The sequence below is a fragment of the Podarcis raffonei genome, chromosome 2 (assembly GCF_027172205.1).
Source record: "Podarcis raffonei isolate rPodRaf1 chromosome 2, rPodRaf1.pri, whole genome shotgun sequence".
NCBI lineage: Eukaryota > Metazoa > Chordata > Lepidosauria > Squamata > Lacertidae > Podarcis > Podarcis raffonei.
Genome location: NC_070603.1, coordinates 41,123,158 through 41,137,190, shown reverse-complemented (window position 1 = coordinate 41,137,190; position 14,033 = coordinate 41,123,158). Strand labels below are relative to the sequence as shown.

The following is a 14,033-nucleotide window of genomic DNA, read 5'->3' as shown; positions in this document are numbered from 1 at the left end:
TCTACCAAAGAGCAAAAATCCCTTACACAACACGGGACTTGGCTGTTGTGGCCTACCTTATCAAGATAATTGAGAGAATGACCGCTCCCCACATTAAATGGGGGGCGCCCTTTGCATGGTCGTGCGCAGCCCCCTCTACCCTATGTGGCACCATTACCGCAGGCTTGGCTTCATCTTCATCTTCCCCAGGTGGGATACCTGGAGGTCTCCGCCTAACTCAGCCAGTTGCCCAATCCCACCTGTTGGGTCAAGAACTGACGGAATGAAATTCCTCTTTTTTTTTCCAGGGATAGACAACTCTAGCGACATGCAATGGAGAGAGCTGCGCAGATTCACAGTTATGACACTGAGAGACTTTGGAATGGGGAAGAGATCAATGTCTGAGAGGGTACAGGAGGAAGCTGTTTGCCTGGTGGAGGCACTGGCAGCCACAAAAGGTTATCTAGCTCATTAAAAAATAAAACCGAGAAAGCACTATCCCAGGGCAAGGAGAGGGCATTTATTCGATTGTACCGGTATATTGGAATGGGCACCTATAGTATGTAAGCTTTTGACATAGAATATGTGGCTGTTGGGCTCAGTGGCTGCAGAGAGGCAAGCTTTTCCCATTTGTACTTTCAACTTTCTGCACGCTCATGTGAACCCCAACTCATGTGTTGAACTTCCAGCTTAATATTTTCCACTAATCCAGTAATGCCTATGACAGTCTACCTACACTTCTTAGGTGTGCACACTGAAGATTATACTGTGTGCAAATTGTTTCAGTGAAAATTGTTGGGTTTATATTTATTTATTTAATTATATACCTTACATATTCAAATGATATAGGTAAGACACATAACTTTGAATATTCAAATACTATAAATAAAACTCGTCATGTATTCTTCGCCTTTAACATTGCAGTTGTATATCCACATTTAATCAACTATTGTTACACCTTTTCCCATAAACACTTGTGACTCCCCTCCCCCCCATGCATGGCTTCTTTGATTCTATTTACTAATACAGTGGTACCTCGGGTTAAGTACTTAATTTGTTCTGGAGGTCCGTACTTAACCTGAAACTGTTCTTAACCTGAAGCACCACTTTAGCTAATGGGGCCTCCTGCTGCCGCTGCACCACCAGAGCACAATTTATCTTCTCATCCTGAAGCAAAGTTCTTAACCTGAAGCACTATTTCTGGGTTAGCGGAGTCTGTAACCTGAAGCGTCTGTAACCTGAAGCGTATGTAACCTGAGGTACCACTGTAATACTAATGTGTTTATACTTACTAACTTATTCAAAATTCCATCTTCAACATCATAATTCTTGTCTTTGTGAGCTCAGTCTATGCTCATCAATAGATTCTGGTTGGAGCATCTTTGTACCATTTAATCATCAACACATTTCCATTCCTTGGGTTTATATTTATTTAGTGTCAACATGGCCTTGTGAGCCAACTGAAACTCTGCTGCAGGCAATACTAGCAGAATTGGCATCAAATGAGTTAATTAAACGGAATGTTATGACAGAGAAATGAGGGGGCGGGATTCATTATTTGGACTATGGATGGGGTAGGTGGCGGGGGGTGGGTGGGGGGAGAGAAGAAACCCAGTGCCTCTTTTTTCTGCCTCTCACCTCCCAAAAATTATGTTTAATTAGAGTTTAAAAGCCCCCTGAATTGACTTAGGACTGGATACAATTTGAGTGCTGCCCAGGTTGCCCTGAATATTGTGTCGGAGCCAATTTGTGGACCCAGATTCAGGCCTCACATCAGGTCGGTGTCAGGGGTACAGCTGTGCACAGCCCTCTTGATTACAGCATTTTACTACTACTTTTAATTTCTTTAACATTTGGTTCTTGGGATTGATGGAAATGCAATCTACCAGGCTCAAGCTGTTTAATCAGTTTTTAGAGTTAATTTTGTATTGGGGTCTGAAGATGGTGGGCTCCACTTTCATCAGGCCTTGCTGACTGTCTTCGGTTCCTCCTACAGGACAGGGCTTTGATCCGACAACTAGAATCACATCCGCTGTTTCCAATGTGATCTCATCAGTCATCTTTGGGACTCGCTTTGACTACGCAGACAAGACCTTCCTAAAGCACCAACGCATTATAGAGAACCAAGTTGTCTTCTTTCAATCTTTCTTGGGACTGGTAGGTTGTTCCTTCTGTGTTGCAAACATTTTCCTTTCTACCATGAAAAGGAAAAACAAAACCTAGCTTGTTGGAGTATGAACGATGGCACAAAGGGTTCACAAATGTGTGCCTGCCTAACTATCAGATGAAAATAATGTTCTGAAAATGTCTTCGACAGGATTGAGATGGAAATTGACACAATCACAAAGTTCCAGTGATTTCTTTTTTTAAAAAAAATATTTTTTATTAACCGGCCAATCAAATCAAATCAAATCACATCACATAAATTCCGAATTACAAAGCCGAATTTTGAATTTTGTTGAGGGAACCCATATTTCAATATCCGAAGGGGGATTCTGATCATTTTCTTGCCACTGCATTAATGTCCAAATCAGTACAAACAAAGTTCATAATTCTATCCAGTCTTATCTTGCTGTTTCCACATCACATCTTGTTCATATAATTTCTCTCTTTTTTTCTGATCTCTTCTGATAGTCTCCTTAAGCCGATAAACACCAATAATAATCCTGTGTGAATTTTTCCGTTCTTCCAATCCTCAAATCGAGATGGTTTCCATAGATAACAGCGCTCTTTCCATCATTAATTACAGAACTGCCGTTCTTAAGTCCCACTGAGGAGTTTCACCCACAATATAAAAACAGCTCTATTTCTCTATTTCTCCTCTCAGACTTAAGTCTTCCGACAGAACTTCCCAATATGGTGACGGAATTTTTAACTGCGTCATTCCAAAGCCCTTATACATTCCACACTCTTCTTAAAACATGCTTTGATTCGAAAGTTTATCTCCACACAGCCTTAAATCCACAGCTTAAGTCCTTAAAACGACATTTCTGACTTATGGGGGGGGGGATTCTTGTTTAATCACATAAAGGAAAGAAAGGAAAGTTTTTTCCCCCTCCCCCATCAGTCCCTTTGCCATACCGAGTCTTGGCGTATCTTCTCATGATTTATACTTGTTCCTCCGACTCGTCTTGTTTCATCAGAGATCTCTTCTGTTAGCAGTCTTTACTCCCCCTTCTTCCTTGAAATATGTGCATTCGCTTCATCCAAATTGTTTCTTTTGAAGTTCTTGCAGCTAGTGGCACGGATCAGAGATGGCGTCCAGGAGCGCCGAAATCCCACAGGAGGGCATTGTGCCTAGTGCCCCCATCCCCACAAATTCGGGGGTGGCAAGGGCAGTCCCCCACCACAATCCTGGGGGGGTAGGGAGGCTATTTACTCCCATCACAGCCTCCAATTTACCTCGTGTGGGTAAATTGTTGTTATTGTCAGCCATATTCTGTTATTGTCGGCCATATTCTGATGCGCCCCTAGTGGTCCCCCAAAGTTCCAGTGATTTCAGGGGAGAAACTGGACCCTTGAGCAAGGCAGGCAGCAGAAAAGTTGGAAGACTTACCTGGGCTGTTTACTAATAGCATCAGATCTCCCTTTCCTTTCCTGCCCCCCCTTTTACTTTACCATTGCTTCCCCATCCCCTTTAGTTGCCTGACTACCATTTCCCTCTGGATACAATATAACTGTGGAACATTGCAAGAGAGAAATGGCTGACACCACAAAAAATGGCAGTCACCAACAGGGGCTACACTTTTTGTATGGATGTCACCCTACAGTTTCCATCCCCACAACACCCCAGTACAATGCAGCATACAATGCAGCATCCTAATGTAAGAAAATGGTACCCAAGCTACTGAAGAAAGAGCCATGAGGGTGTGGGGGAAGGGAGAATTGTTGCTATGAATCACAAACTGCTCCCCAGAAATTTACTGCCCTCATAAAACTTCACAATCAGTAAAGGGAACCACATAAATTTCTGTCCCAGCAGGAGCCTTACTTGTTTCATTTTTCATTTTTAAATAATTGTTGATTACTGGGATAGGTCTGTCTATTGTACAATATGATATGCATTAAAAATGGCAGACATTTCCACATTAGCGGATGACAAAATAGAAGAAAGACTTGTGCAAAATGCACCAATTGCAGGAGAATGGGAAATTCCAGTTGAAAGTGAGAATGAGTGTTGGAACAGACTGAGGCACATTTGTACATCTATAGAGGTATCCTGGTGGGAGGAGTTGCTTAGCGTGGGGAGCCATGCCTAGATCATCAGCTAAAACAAGCTACCCAGGATGTCGTTGTTCTTGTTGTTCTGCCCTTCACCCTAAGGTCCCAGGGCAGGTTACAACAATTGAAACACAAAGTTAAAAACGGTTGAAAACAACTTATATACACCTCAGATGTCAAAAGCCGGAGTGAAAAGGCATGTCTTCAGCATTCGTCAAATCCTGTATAATGAAGAGGCCAGGCACACCTCTGTGTAGAGGAAGTTCCACAACTGAAGGGTTGCCACAGACAATACCTTTTTCTGGACCATGAGCCTCTGAGGGCAGTGCAACAACCAATAGGGTCCCCTCTGCCACTCTTAGCACCTGAGGAAGTCTGCAGGAAAGGAAAAAATAATTTTCTTCAGGTAGTTGGAGCCTGAGTCATTTAGGGCTTTAAAAACTAATATTAACACATTGAATTGGGCCAAGAAACAAATTGGCAATGTGTGCAGCTTTTTTAAAACAAAGGTTATGTGACTTAAACAGAACCCGAACCAGTAATCTGGATTTTGGACCAGTTGACATTTCTGAATCATCTTCAAGGGAAGCCCCATCATCCCCAGCTCTTAGGAATGAGGTAAAATGAACCAGAAGCTTGACAGTTTCTGCTAGATTTCGAAAATAAGTGATTAAAAACAACAACTGCTTTATCACTTTTCAGCCAGAATCTAATAATAATAATAATAATAATAATAATAATAATAATAATAATAATAATTTTTATTTATATCCTGCCCTCCCCAGCCGAAGCCGGGCTCAGGGCGGCTAACAACAATAAAATAATGCAACATTCTAAAAACATTTCATTATAAAAATTAATTAAAATCAAATTAATGGCAACCATTAAGCAAAAATTCTGTGCAGATTGCCAAAGGAGGGAGTCAGGCTGCGCCCTGACCAAAGGCCTGGTGGGACAGCTCTGTCTTGCAGGCCCTGCGGAAAGATGTCAAGTTCCGCAGGGCCCTAGTCTCTTGTGACAGCGTGTTCCACCAGATTGGAGCCGCAACCGAGAAAGCCCTGGCTCTAGTTGAGGCCAGCCTAACCTCTCTGTGGCCTGGGACCTTCAGAATGTTTTTATTTGAAGACCGTAAGTTCCTCTGTGGGACATACCAGGAGAGGCGGTCCCGTAGGTACGAGGATCCTAAGCCGTATAGGGCTTTAAAGGTTAAAACCAGCACCTTAAACCTGATCCTGTACTCCACCAGGAGCCAGATGGATTCATAATATTTAAGGCCGTATGTGTCATCTTCATTTCAGCTGTACTCTGCTGTCCCTAAAATATTAGACTGCTTTCCTGGAAGGCACCAAAATGCTTTTTCTGATACTGATGAGTTGTGTGCTTTCATCCGTGAGAATGTGAAAGTACACAGGCAGACGCTGGATCCTCAGAACATCCGTGACTATATTGACTGCTTTCTTATCAAGTCTGAGAAGGTATGTGGGTCAAAAAATTTATTTGCACTGGCATGGGTGCCCAGTTATGTCCTAGTCCATGTGGGGAAGGGATACCAGGCCAACCAGAGTGCCCCTCTGTCTTTGCCTCCTCCCCTAGCAACTTCTCTCGGCCACTCCTTGCAAGACATTTTTAATTATTATTATCATTATTCATTAGGCTGAGGTATCCTGTGCCCAGTTTTAAAGTCTATGCTTAATGTTGTACAAAACAATGCAAGTGCTTACAATAAAAATAAAATTGGTTCACTCACTTTACAGCCTACATGAGTAACATGGACAGCTACTTTGCCCAAACAAAAATACATAACCAGTTACTCTTTCTTTTACTGCCATCACTCCTATAATTTCTGATCCCCTATATTTTCAGATATATAGAATCTTGGTTAGCTCTAACATTCCAGTAATCAAACAACACAACGTTTGTAATGCAATGATATGCAAGTGCTTTTCTTTATGTTTCAAAAGTAATTCTATTTTAAATACATGTGATTGGATTAAACACCTCTTGGGGTGAGTGCAGGATTTCACCCATGATGCTCATTCCAACAGGCTAAGCTGTCTCCATTTTGCCATCTTTCTTCTCCATTTTGCCATCTTTCTTTATAGTGAAATTTTCTCTCTCTCCCCCCCCCCCTTCCCTCTGCCTCATAGGAACAAAAGTCTGCGAGTGACACCTTCAGAACTGAAAACCTTGTCATGACAGTGTTTGGCCTTTTTTTGGCTGGGACAGGAACCACAAGCGTTTTCTTGATCTCTGGCCTCATGGTGATGGCTAAGTTGCCACATATTCAAGGTATTCAGATACGCCAGAGAAGTTTAAAGCGGAAGGGTTTTGAGGGCTCCCTGGTGTCTTCAAATGGCACTTATGTCCAGGGGTAGGAACATTGCCAGAAGAGATGGGGCCTCAGAATTCTGGAAGCACATTTTCCAAATGAAATTTGTTACAGGAAAAGTCCAGGAGGAGATCAACAGGTGGTAAGGTACAAAGGAATGAGTGGAAATCACTCAAGAGGAGAACTTGTGTTTGCATGAGTTTTCATGATGTCGGAGAGTGCCCAGGTTTTTCACTCTGTCAGATGAGAAGCAGAATGTGAATCCAGGAAATACAACTCTTGAGTCTTTTTCATTACAGCAAAAGTCCAACAGGAAATTGATGAGGTGACGAGTGCCACCCGTGCCCCTAGCATGGAAGATCGTGTGAGGATGCCTTTCACCAATGCAGTTATCCATGAGATTCTACGATACCCACAAATAAGTAATGAGACCATTCCCCGTACAACGTCTTGTGATACAAAATTCAGGGGGTTCACCATCCCTAAGGTATGCTGGCCCAGCATTTTGTCATGATAATTGTGGAGAAGAAATGGAGCAGTTTCAGGAACTGATCATATAAAGGGCCCTGGACTGCCCTCATGGAGGCTGGGATGAGATCAGTAGTGGAGATCAGTAGTGATTTTGTTGGCCTAAGCAAATGAGCTGAAGGAACTAGTGATAGAGGAGAATTTTGTTTGTTCGGTTCACATTTTAAAATGAACCAACGGAATTAGTCTTTCACAGACCTATGCATACAAAATGTATCTTTTATGTGGAAAATGTGTACTAAAATCAATGTTTTAGTGGGAAAATGCACACAGAAGCACACAAGAAAGCACACAAAAAGGTGTTTTAGATTTAAAATAGGTACATAAATGGGTACATACATTTAGTTGACTGTAAGGCAGTGTGTACTTATGGAGTAATACAGGAGCAGACCAGAGGAAATCAGCTCATCCCTAGTGGAAGCCCATTCTTCTAAGTTAGCTTCCCCATTTTATCATAGTATGGTTATTTCCTAGATAGTCATGAATTGAGACCAATAATGTAAATCTGCCATCTTTTATCCCTGAAGGGCACTGCTGTTGCTCCAATGTTAACAACTGTGCACCGTGACCCTCTCCAGTGGGAGACTCCCAAACAGTTCAACCCAGGACATTTTTTGGATGAGAAAGGCCAGTTCAAGAAGAAAAATGCCTTAATAGCCTTTTCAGCAGGTAACTATACAAGCCTGTGGTAACTTATGTGCAAACAATGCCATTTCCACTTTCTTTCAAGAGACAGTGTACGGAAAGAGATATGGCTGCGCTGTGGTCTAAACCACTGAGCCTCTTGCCGATCAGAAGGTTTGAATCCCTGCGACGGGGTGAGCTCCCATTGCTCGGTCCCAGCTCCTGCCAACCTAACAGTTCGAAAGCACACCAGTTCAAGTAGATAGATAGGTGTCGCTGTGGCAGGAAGGTAAACTGTGTTTCTGTGCGCTGCTCTGGTGTGCTGGTCCCGTGGGTCAACCGAGAGACGAGGTCCGAGTCCAGTCCGAGGTCGAAGGTGAAATAAGGAGGCAGTCCATCAAAACTAAAGCTGGGTGCAGGGCAGGGAGTTGAGTGAAGTCAGGAACAGGCTTGCAAGCAGGGAGTCAGGGCGGGTCAGGAGCTCCGGCAGGAAAGCAGGACAGGGTTCAGGTAGGAACTGGCTACCAACAATGTTGCTCCCGCAACTTGGGACTGGGGCTGGCTGGCTTTCATCTGCCCCAAGGCATAGGGTGGCCCCAATCCTCAGGTGACTCGCCTCTCCTGGCATGGAGGCGAGCACTCCTCCTGCAGGAACTTAGTTCCCTCCACCTCTCTGCCCTGAGCCTCTGCAGCTCAGGAGAGGCTAGAGGGTTACCGAACCCAGAGGCAACCTCAGCTTCCTCTGATGGGGCTGAGAGTGGAGCACCTGTAGGCAATGGGTCCTCCATCACCTCAGGAGTCAGAGCAGAGTCAGCTGGTGCCTGCACCTGAGGATCCAGCACAGGTGAGGACCCTTCAGGCCCATGCCCCTGCCCTGGCTCAACTGGTTCTGGAGGTGGGGGATCCTGTGCAGGCTGGGATTCCTCAGGTTCAGCATCCGAATCCAAATCCCAGGCCATCACATCTGGTTTCACCAGAAGCAGCTTTGTCATGCTGGCCACATGATCCGGAAAATCTGTATGCAGGCAAATGCCGGCTCCCTCGGCCTGTAAAGTAAGATGAGCACTGCAACCCCAGAGTCGTCCATGACTGGACTTAACTGTTAGGGGTCCTTTACCTACCCCATGTTTTGCAATTTCCCTGAAGGATTACATGGCACCCTGTTGTAAGCTGATGGCATGCACCACTTTTTAAAAGGAGGCAGTGCCCTCTGTCCAGCTTCTAATAGTAGTAGGGGATGGCACAAAAACATATGATAGTGTTTGGGTCAGAGGCTAGAAAAGGGTCAATAAACTGGAATATTTGGAAAACATGAAGTTGAATTCCTCCCATTCTCTCGTTGGACAACTGCATCAGAAAATTTGTACAAGTGAAAATTTTGAAGATTGGTTGTGTTTCCGTTCTCATATGGTTTCAAAAAGGGTGCATTTGATAGACTGAGCTGTAAATGTGAACTGAATCTCATGTCTCGCCCATCCATACGTCAGGCCAATCATTATATTATTATTAGTAGTAGTAGTAGTAGTAGTAGTAGTAGTAATAATAATTTTATTATTTATACCCCGCCCATCTGGCTGGGCTTCCCCAGCCACTCTGGGCCGCTTCCAAAAAAAAATTAAAATACTGTAATACATCAAACATTAAAAGCTTCCCTAAACAGGGCTGCCTTCAGATGTAGTAGTAATAGTGGTAATAATAGTAGTACAGTGGTACCTTGGTTTTCGAATTGAATCCATTCCGGAAGACCGTTCGAGTTCTGAAACGTTCAAAAACCAAAACTCAGTACGGAAGCCTCAGTATAGTAGCTGCATGGCATGTTTGACCAGAACGCATAGAAAATGTCCTTAAAGTTATCTTCCCACTTTTCTTGTTTCTTGATGAATGATACCTAACACTATTTCCAGTCCCCAAACCAACATTGCATGAATTCACTAGGAGTGGATCTGCACACAGGAAAAATAAAGCTATAAATAAGTCAGAAATTAAATCGTTATAACAAATTATTTTATCGTATAAATTTTTTTTTGCTCTCTGTCGTCATCTGGTATTGCATGTTTATAACGCATTCAAAACGTTGTTTTTTGGAGCTAAGTCCAAGTTTCCTACACACTGTGTAGATCTTTGGTTAGCTGTGCCTTCTTTTTCTTTGCCAGGGAAGCGGGCATGCATTGGGGAAGCCTTGGCGCGGATGGAGCTCTTCCTGTTCTTCAGTACTCTACTCCAGAACTTCACCTTCCAGCTGGTTGGAGCCGCAAAAGATATCGATTTAGCCTCTTTGTTTATGGAGTTCAATGCTAAAAATGTCTGTCCTCTGATGAAAGCCATCAGACGTTCAGTGTGATCTTGTGACAAAAGATAAGCAGAAAGAATGTGGTCAGTGGCTCCCAGAATATTTGTAGTAGGTATAATAGGAGTACTGCGAGGTGCCTTCCTTCACTCATTCAACACCTCTCAGTTTCACATAAGGGTAATAGCCCTAGATATCAGGTATTAAAAGTTTTCTTAGCATGGCAAACGAGAAGAGCCTTAGACCTTTCAATCCCTAATGTCCAGTCAACTGTTCATGGGCTCATTGGCACTTAATAAAATGTGGCAAAGGATCATCAACTATTGCAGTGTGTGTGTGTTTTAAAAAGCTTTTCTCATAATGTAGTACTTCGGGTTACAAATTTAATTCATTCCGGGGGTCCGCTCTAAACCCGAAACCGTTTTTAACGTGAGGAGCACTTTTGCTAATGGGGCCTCCTGCTGCTTCTGTGCCGCCACTGCACAATTTCCTTTCTCATCCTGGGGCAAAGTTCTCAACCCGAAGTAAAACTTCCGGGTTAATGGAGTTTGTAACCTGAAGTGTTTGTAACCCGAAGCGTTTGTAACCTGAGGTACCACTGTATACTGTTATAAACATTCACTCTCTTCTACCGATTAAATTGAGGGGATTTTTATTCTCTCAAGTATACATGGCTTCTTGATTTCAGTGTAACTACAAATAGGGCTGGGCAATATCTGGTTTTCAACATTACGAAATATCACCAGGTAAATATTGCAATATACCGATATATCACAATGTCTGAAATAAGGATGGAGCTATGTAGAGGCATTGGCTGGCTTCATGGTTTTCCCCACATTGTGATTTTGCATGGCACGCGTACGTGCACACACACACCATGATTCACAATATATTGCCAGGTCAAAAATTATGAAACTGACAGCATAATATGGACTTCAAACTGGTTTTGGACGCTATATGAATATATTGCCCAGCCCTAAATACTAATAGGGATGAGAGTGGATTTCATTTTCATTTTCTTTTAAAAAAATAATTCTTATTGAACTTTCAAATTATAAAAACAAATTTTCCACAAATCTTAACTGAACAATTTATATATCCATATTTCTCCCCCCCGCCTTTGGCTTCCCCCTTATTTCTGTACTGATTAAACAAATTCTATACCCTGCTGATTTTACCTCTTATATAGTTGTGAAAGTTTAGTCAAAACCTGCCAATGGGTCCTAATCTTTATACTGTCTTTTTATACAGTTTATAAATGGTTCCCACTGCTTTTTGAAATCGATGTTGTCTCTCTCATGTATCCTCTCTGTCAGCTTAGCCAGTACTGCAAAGTCCACAAGTTTGGCTTGCCATTCTTCCTCTGTTGGCATTTTCTCTGTTTTCCATACTTGTGCTAATAAAATTCTTGCTGCTGTTGTTGCATACATAAACAATCTCCAATTTCCCTCTCTTATATCATGATCTAAAATTCTGAGCAGGAAAGATTCTGGTTTTTTAACATAGGTTTTTTCCAACATTTTTTCCAATTCATTATATATCATTTACCAATATTCTTTAACCTTCTTGCATTCCCACCATACATGAAAGAAAGTACCATCTTTCTCTTTACATCTCCAACATACCTTAGATCCTGTTTTATACATTTTTGCTTTTTTTTCTGCTGTGATATACCATCTATATATCATTTTCAAATAATTTTCTCTTAATAATATACAATCTGTAAACTTTAAATTTGTTTTCCATAATTTTCCCATTCCTCCAACTGTATTATTATGCCCAACAGCCTGAACCCATTTTATTTGTGTCGATTTTACCATCTTAATTAAAGTCTCTCCATATAACAAAATGTTATATGCTTTCTTCAGTAATTTGGTGTTTCTCTCCAAAATTTCCTTTTGGAAGTTTGAGATAGTTGGAACCCCTGGACAAGGCAGAAATTGAACAGGCTAATCCAGATATTCTCGGACATCAGCTCCCATCATCCCAGCTAGTAGTTGCTAGCAGGTTGCATGGGTGATAATGTGTTGCTATCCTCACTTTTCAATGCCACACATTGCCAGTTATTCAATGCCAATTATTCACAGTAAATAGAACACAAGTAAAACAAGGCTGCAAAAATGAATGGAATGTCAAGTGAAAATACCTTTACAAGTGTGTGTGAAGCAGATACTGCAAAACAGTAAATTACCTGAATTATGATTTAAGGCTGTGACAGTAATTTTGAAATATAATAAGGATCCTAAATAAATGAAATACTATGTCAATATATTTTGTTTTTCTTTTACAGAAGATATCTTTAGGAAGAAATCCATTTTTCAGTGTACCAAAAATAAATTGCCTCTTTTATTGTTTAAAGCAGTCTTGGCGGGGGGGGGGGAGTCCAACTGATTTTGGTGTTCTAAAGTTAATATTGCAGGCTGAATTACTATTACAGGCAAGAATTATTGTTAGTGCCTTGGCATCTACATTAATTACAGAATTAGCTTATAAATTGCCCAGCTGGCTTGGTCTTTACCAGGTTTGGAAATAACAGAGATATGAGCATCCTTCCTTCCATATGCATGGCAAAGAAGAGTGGGAATATAAATTCAATCAATCAATAAAAATGTATTGTGTGAGGGGAGTGCATAAAGTTTCCACTCTGTTGTACATGCCACACAAAGTTTTTAAAACACTCATAAGGATGCCCTCCAGTTAAATATTTTCCTAAACTAAAAAGCCAAAGTCGACGTGTTAAAGGACGGGCTCCTGTCAGTAGAGGAATTTGCGTGAGTTTTACTTTTCCTTCCAGTTGGAGAATGTTGAAGGTTTTCACTGTGTCAGGTGTGTAGTGGTTTCAGAAATCTGGAAATAGAGCTCTTTTTTAAAAAAAAAAAATATTTATTGAAATTTTCAAAAAATAAAAAGAAAACCATAAAAAAAACATAAAAGAAAAACAACAATTAAGAACACTTAAAGTTCACCTCTTACTGCGATGACCAATTTCCTTGACTTCCCCACACCTCCCCTTCTTGTATTCCAGTTCCAATTTTAGCTCAGCAAGGTATTGTCCCCAAACTTTATCATATTTTCTCTAATTCATTTTAGTTATCCAATTTTAACTTATAAACCTCAGTCTTTGTACATCAATACTTATTCTTAAAAATCTTTTTCTAAGTTCACCCCATCAATTTAATTAACCAACTTTAACTTAAGAACCTCAATCTTTATACGTCAATACTAATTCTTAAAAGTCTTTTTCTAAGGTCGGCCCCAATGTTGTTTTTTATTACAACAAAAGTTCAACAGTAGATCGATGAGGTGGGAGGTGCCAACCATGTCCCTGGCATGGAAGATAGGGTGAAGATGCCCTATACCAATGCTGTTGTCCATGAGGTTCAACGATATGAAGAAGAGAGCCTTGAGAGCTTACCACAGGACACAATGTGCCGTACAGAATTCTAGGGTTACATTATCCCTCAGGTGTGTTTCACACATGGAACAATCAGATTACTACAGAGAGGGAAACGGGAAGATTTATCATCACCCAAATGGTATTGATATCCCAAAGTCCCAGACAGTGTGGATACAATATATGGTGATTCTCCACTTCAACCCCATTCATGGTGATTTTTCAGAATACTGTGCAACGACTTGTTTTTATGCTAGAGAACCAGTTTTAGAAATCACTTTCTGACAAAAGAGACAGTGATATCTTCCATCATGAAAGAAAGCTGTTTCCTATTATATTTATGAGTACTGTAATCTGCATCTTCTCCCTGAAGGGAACTGCTGTTTGTCCACTGTTCACAACTTTGCACTTTGACTCTCACCATTGGGAGACTCCAAAAAGTTTAACCCGTTCATTTCTTGGAGGAGAAGGGTCAATTCCAAAAAATAAAAAATAAATGCCTTCATGACTTTTTTCTGCAGGTTACCTGATGGGCCCAGGTTCTCATGTTGTCTGATTGGGGTTGGTGGCCTATGTGTGGGTGGGATTGGGGTGCTGGGAGAAATCTGGTGGTTCTAGCACAGGCATAGGCAAACTCAGCCCTCCAGATGTTTTGGGACTACTACTCCCAT

At 41.6% G+C, this 14,033-nt stretch overlaps 1 protein-coding gene across 3 annotated transcripts in view; it reads left to right on the top strand.

The window, feature by feature from the left end:
* The window catches only part of LOC128407603 (cytochrome P450 2C8-like), a 28,161-nt gene extending 17,877 nt beyond the window's left edge, over positions 1-10,284 (top strand). For all 3 annotated transcript variants that reach the window (XM_053376142.1, XM_053376143.1, XM_053376141.1), the window contains exons 4-10: positions 288-437; positions 1,976-2,136; positions 5,499-5,675; positions 6,348-6,489; positions 6,829-7,016; positions 7,585-7,726; positions 9,835-10,284. In XM_053376142.1, coding sequence (XP_053232117.1) covers positions 288-437; positions 1,976-2,136; positions 5,499-5,675; positions 6,348-6,489; positions 6,829-7,016; positions 7,585-7,726; positions 9,835-10,022 — 1,148 coding nt within the window. In that variant the 3' untranslated portion in view covers positions 10,023-10,284. The remainder of the gene's footprint in view (positions 1-287; positions 438-1,975; positions 2,137-5,498; positions 5,676-6,347; positions 6,490-6,828; positions 7,017-7,584; positions 7,727-9,834) is intronic.
* The last annotated feature ends 3,749 nt before the right edge of the window (positions 10,285-14,033 follow it).